General features: G+C 66.2%; 2 protein-coding genes across 2 annotated transcripts in view; one reads left to right on the top strand and one right to left on the bottom strand.

The window, feature by feature from the left end:
* Positions 1 to 593, bottom strand: part of CHLNCDRAFT_145119 (hypothetical protein) — a gene marked incomplete at both ends in the record, with an annotated part of 5692 nt that extends 5099 nt beyond the window's left edge. Inside the window, one exon of the mRNA XM_005848305.1 lies at positions 274 to 593. Within this exon, the coding sequence (XP_005848367.1) occupies positions 274 to 593 (320 nt within the window). The remainder of the gene's footprint in view (positions 1 to 273) is intronic.
* Positions 594 to 2801: 2208 nt separating this feature from the next.
* Positions 2802 to 4887, top strand: part of CHLNCDRAFT_57676 (hypothetical protein) — a gene marked incomplete at its 5' end in the record, with an annotated part of 6843 nt that continues 4757 nt past the window's right edge. The window contains 7 exons of the mRNA XM_005848499.1: positions 2802 to 2811; positions 3139 to 3245; positions 3415 to 3507; positions 3741 to 3923; positions 4067 to 4194; positions 4397 to 4544; positions 4735 to 4868. Of these exons, the coding sequence (XP_005848561.1) occupies positions 2802 to 2811; positions 3139 to 3245; positions 3415 to 3507; positions 3741 to 3923; positions 4067 to 4194; positions 4397 to 4544; positions 4735 to 4868 (803 nt within the window). The remainder of the gene's footprint in view (positions 2812 to 3138; positions 3246 to 3414; positions 3508 to 3740; positions 3924 to 4066; positions 4195 to 4396; positions 4545 to 4734; positions 4869 to 4887) is intronic.

Genomic DNA, 4887 nt, shown 5'->3' with positions numbered 1-4887 from the left:
GTCCAGGGGGGGGGGGGGGGAGGGTGACAACCAGGGGGTGGAGCACGTGCAGCAGCAGCAGGCGGAGTGTGGGTGGGTGTATGTGTGTGTGAGAGAGAGAGTAGGATCATCCTGGCTGGGCTTTGATCGTGGCAGGGCACCGGTGGCTCCCCAGCTCGACACGTCACCCAAGCATCTCGGCAGCCGGAGGCGGCCCACCACCACCACCCTGGCAACCTACCACCCCGCCCCATCCCCGCCCCCATCCCCACCACACACCAGGCCTAGGCTCACCCATGGTAGCCGCCATAGGGCTGCACCGCGATGGGGGAGCTCCAGATGGCGTTCAGGTTGAGGCCCTGTATGTAGCGCAGCTGCTGCAGCATGCCCCTCCATGTGCCGCCGCAGTAGTTGCTCAGGCTGCCGCACTGCTGGCCGCGGCTGCCTGGCATTGCCTGTGGCGCAGCGAACCTGTCTGTCAGCAACTGGTAGACTGCTTGTTTCTGCCAAGGCACATTGCTGAACGCATGCACCGGCTGCGCCAGCGCCGCGGCCAGAAGCGCCGCCAGGAGCAGCAGCGCCAGGGTCGGTGGCGGGCGCTGCAGCAGACCCATGTGGCCTGCGCTTGTGACGTGCCTTCCTCGAGGGCGCCCTGCATGGCAGTGGGCGTGTGTTGGGCTCTGAGCACAAGTTGCACGCACTAGGGCTTCGAGGAGTGCCTGTTGCCGCTGGCGGTGGCAAGGAACTGTTTGCGTTGTGCGCGCCACTGGAACGCGCCGCTTACTACAACAGCTAGATAGATGCAGCGAGACACAGAGGAGGATTTCACGGCGCAGAAACCTCTGAGTTGCCCTAATCGTCCCAGCAGCTGTGTTGTGCTGACACCTCACAACCTGACACCCCGACGCTCTGTCCGGCCTCGAGTGCTGGCGCGTGCACCAACAAGCGGTGCGCTTCTTGCGCGCTCCAACCAGCCGCGTACCTGTTTTTCCCCTGAAGAATCGTTCGCTACGGCTGGACGGCCGCCAAAAAGCAAGCTGTGTTCGAATCAAATACAAGGCTGTGATGGTCTTCAGAGCATGGGAGGACAGAATGCTGAATCCTCGCTGGCGCAGCAGGCACAGCGATGGCGACGGTTCCGCAGTATATTACTCGTTGCAGGTCCATCTGAACGCGCCATTCCAATTGTGCTATTACCAATTGGGCGGCAGTTTCTGTAGGCGCAGCGTGCGGGCCTGGAGCTCCTCCTGACTCTCAGGCACAATTAGCCGAGCATTTTGAGCCACTCCCCGGGCGCAATGGCTCACGATGGGGAAGGGCAGGCGCGGGCCCTGCACAGCCCAGCACTCTCCCCGCTCGCTGAATTCCGGCCTCCCCGCCCATGTCTCCGTTGTGTGGTGCAATGCCCCCTCGGGGAGAGCTAGGCGAAGCAGTTCCCGCAGAGTCGGTGATCAGGGCTCCGCTTGGGGGCGAGGGGAGGCTCAATCAGCGGGCGTAGCCCAGCCTCTATGACGTCTGAGTCGCTCTGAAGCAGCGGGAACGGGGCTGGGAGTCGGCTGGCTCTCCGCCCATGCGATGGTGCCGGAGTGAGCGAGGCGGCCCGCTGACCGCCTCAAACGGCTCCACTAATTACCCAGCAATTATTGCAAGCGGGAAACAGCTCTCTCAGGGGGTGTTTGAAGGAAAGAGGCTATTGGGCAATAGGATAATTGGAATGGCGCGTTCAGATGGCCTGCAGGCCTACCTGTCAGATGGACCTGCAACGAGTAACAATACTACCACTCAATCCCCTTGTCCCATTGAAAGGACGACACTCGTTCCTGTGGCCCACCCAGCTGTCAAGCTCGCTAGCTGAGTGCGGACGCAGGAAGGCCAGGCCCTGTTGCACTTCTGGGCAGGCCGCACGGGAGCATCGCCTTTGCAAAGAACACAATTGTGGGAATGCCATCATGCTAATTAAATATAGCCAGCTACATGGTGCTTGGCGATGCGACTGCCCCGCAGCTGGCTAGTGGCTTGGGCCAGCACCAGCAGCGCCGCAGCAGTCGCACCTGCTGACGCTGCTGCTGCTCGCGGTGTGTGCTCTACTTATGTTTCTTGTTGTGTAAATTGAAGTACACCTGTACACAGAGGACAGGAATGCAGCTGCTTGGAGCATCATCAGCAGGCAATCCAGTCCATTCTGGCGGCCTTAAACAGCATACAAATGCAGATGCAGTGACCGGCTCAACACGCTGATGCCTTTCTGGCTTGCTGGCTCCGGCAGCGTGCGCCATCAAACCATGGGCGGTTAACGTCACCTTGTTGAGAGTGACGAAAGCGAGCAGGCCCGCCACAAGCCTGGTTCTCTGGGAGCGCGGCGTGCTTGGCATCAGGCGCCTCTTTGCAGCAACGGGGAGTCGCTGTCAGGCGCCCGCCCTGCCGCCGTCCCACTGTGCCCTGGCGGCGCTGGCAGGAGCGAGGTCTTCGAGTTGGAGACAACGCCTCGACACCAGTCTCAGCACAGGGCTCCAGGCGAGGCGAGCCGAGCTTGGGGCTGGGCGTTCACCCCAAGTCCTCGGCACGGGGTGCCTCGCTGCGAGCAGGCCGTGAATCTGCTGTCGGAGGGTTCCGGGGGCTCTCAATTTAAGTCGATAGGGCGGATCGACAAGGGCTTTCATTCTGCTGACCTGGCAATCTCAGTTGGCCCTGTTCTAGCCTCCATATTGCTATTGCTATTGTCGCATGGAAGACTGACACCGTCCGGTGAGCATTCGCTGGGCGTGCCCAATACAGTTCTGCTCGATGCCGCCGCCGCTCCACGCTGAAAGCAGCCCCGCCCCATGTCCTGCAGTGGGGAGCGCTTGGGGACTCCTAGGGAGGGGCGCCGCCGCCATGGAGAGCCTCTACGCCCAGCAGCTCCAGGGCAAGCATCCTGGCCGCCGCTGCTGCCGCCACCTCCACTGCTGCGGCTCGCTGCTTGATGACGGGAAGCTGGCTGCATGCCCCCAACGCAACCTTGTTTTAGCCTCTACCGGTCCTTGTCCAGCCAGGGCAGCAACGCCGCCGTCTGTGTCGGTCTGCCCCTGGTCTCCCCGCCCCCACCGCGGGCCCCTGCGCCCGCCCGATGGTCGCCCCATGCACGAGGCCGCCTGCCGCCGCTGCGCCCGCTGCCCGCAGACATCCTGCTGTCCTGGGACTACTGGGAGCTGGAGAGGCGGATGGCGGATGGCGGCGGGCCCATCGCGGAGCTGCCCACCATCCCCCAGCAGTTTTCCAGCGTGGAGGTGTGGCGCCGCCTGGCCGCCTCGCACCCTGCGCAGGCTGGCCGCCTCTCGGGGCCGCAGCAGCGGGCGTGGTCCCCACGCGGCGCCGCCAGCTCCAGCCATCTGCTCTGCGCAGCGCTGCCGCATGTCCCGAGGCGTGGCCCCATGCGCCCCCGCCGCCGCCCCGCAGGAGTATGTGCGGGTGTTTGGGCCGCTGCTGCTGGAGGAGTGCGCGGCGCAGCTGCTGCGGGGGCAGGAGGAGGGGCAGGTGCTGACGTCGCAGGTGGGCTCATAAAGGTGGTGGTGGTGGTGTGCCAGCGTACATGTTGTGTGTGTGTCACGGGGGCATGCAGCGACACCCCATTCTGCCGCGGTAGTGGTGTGGTGCCCAGCGAGACGAGCAGCAGATGCAAACCAAACCCCTCCCGCCTCTAGCCTGCGCCGCTGCCGCGGCCACTGACCCCACCCTACCTTGGTTCCACCCCGCCCCGCCCCGCCCCACGTCGTCGACCGCAGCGCGCGGTGGTGGCTGCCGCCAGGCTCCGGCCCGAAGACGAGTCGCTGGTGGTGCGGCTGACGCTGCCTGCGGGCGCCACCAGCTCGCTGCACGAAAACGACATGCTGCTGGTGTCCCGAGACAGCCCAGAGGCAAGGGCAGGCGGCGGCGCCGCCCGCGGGCCGGCTTGCGGCGGCGGGGAGGTGCCATGCCGCGTGCTGTGGCTGCGGCTGCGGCCGCGGCTGGCCAGCGCATGCACAGCTGCTGTGCTGCGGCGGCCATGTGCCCCCTCAACCGCCGCGCCTCCTCCACCCTGCTGCCGCCGCCGTGCTGTCGCCGCGTGCAGGAGGAGCAGGGGGACGAGCTTCACCATGCGCTGGGGGTGATGGAGGGCCACGAGGGCGACCAGTCTGTGCGGGTGCGCTTCAGGCTCACAGACGACGGCCAGGCGGGCAACGAGCGCGGGCTGCAGAGGTGTGCGTGTGTGCATGTGCGTGTGTGTGTGTGTGTGGTGGGGGTGGGGCAACATGGGATGGGGACGGGCCCCTGGCAGCCGCGGCCTCTCCCCACCAGTCCACCACCGGTGCGACATCCCCCTCCCACCAACCCCGCCTGCTGCGCCTCACCGCCGCCTGCCCGCCCGCCTCCCCGCCCGCCCGCCCGCCCGTGGGCGCAGGGCGCGCGCGATGCGCGGCTCTCTGGCCCGCACCGACAGCCGCTGGTGGGCCCTCAAGCTGTCCTCCATGTCCACCATCATTCGGGAGTGGGCGGCCATCCACTGCGTGGCGCACATGCCGCTGAGGGAGGTGCTGCTGACGGCGCAGGTGGGGCGTGGCGGGTGTGGTGGGTGGGTGGGGGGTGGATAAGTGGATGCATGGGTGGGTTGGTGAGGTGGGGAGAGCAGAGGAGAGGTGAGGGGCGTGGGTATTACCAGACACAGAGCACTCGCAGCCCCCTCACGCCCTGTCGGCCCCGTGTGCCCGCCCCCCGCCCTCCCCGCCCGCCCGCGTGCAGCCCTCCCAGAGCCTGCTGGCTGCGCGCGGCAGGCTGGAGGTGCCGCCTCAGATGAGGGCCACCATGCAGAAGACGTACAACGACTCGCAGGTGGGGCGGTGGGGGAGCTGGGGACGTGAGGTGGATGCGGGGAGGTGAAGTGAGGGGAGTGGA

The sequence above is a fragment of the Chlorella variabilis genome (assembly GCF_000147415.1).
Source record: "Chlorella variabilis unplaced genomic scaffold CHLNCscaffold_8, whole genome shotgun sequence".
Lineage (NCBI taxonomy): Eukaryota > Viridiplantae > Chlorophyta > Trebouxiophyceae > Chlorellales > Chlorellaceae > Chlorella > Chlorella variabilis.
This window is presented reverse-complemented; position numbering and strand designations above follow the sequence as displayed.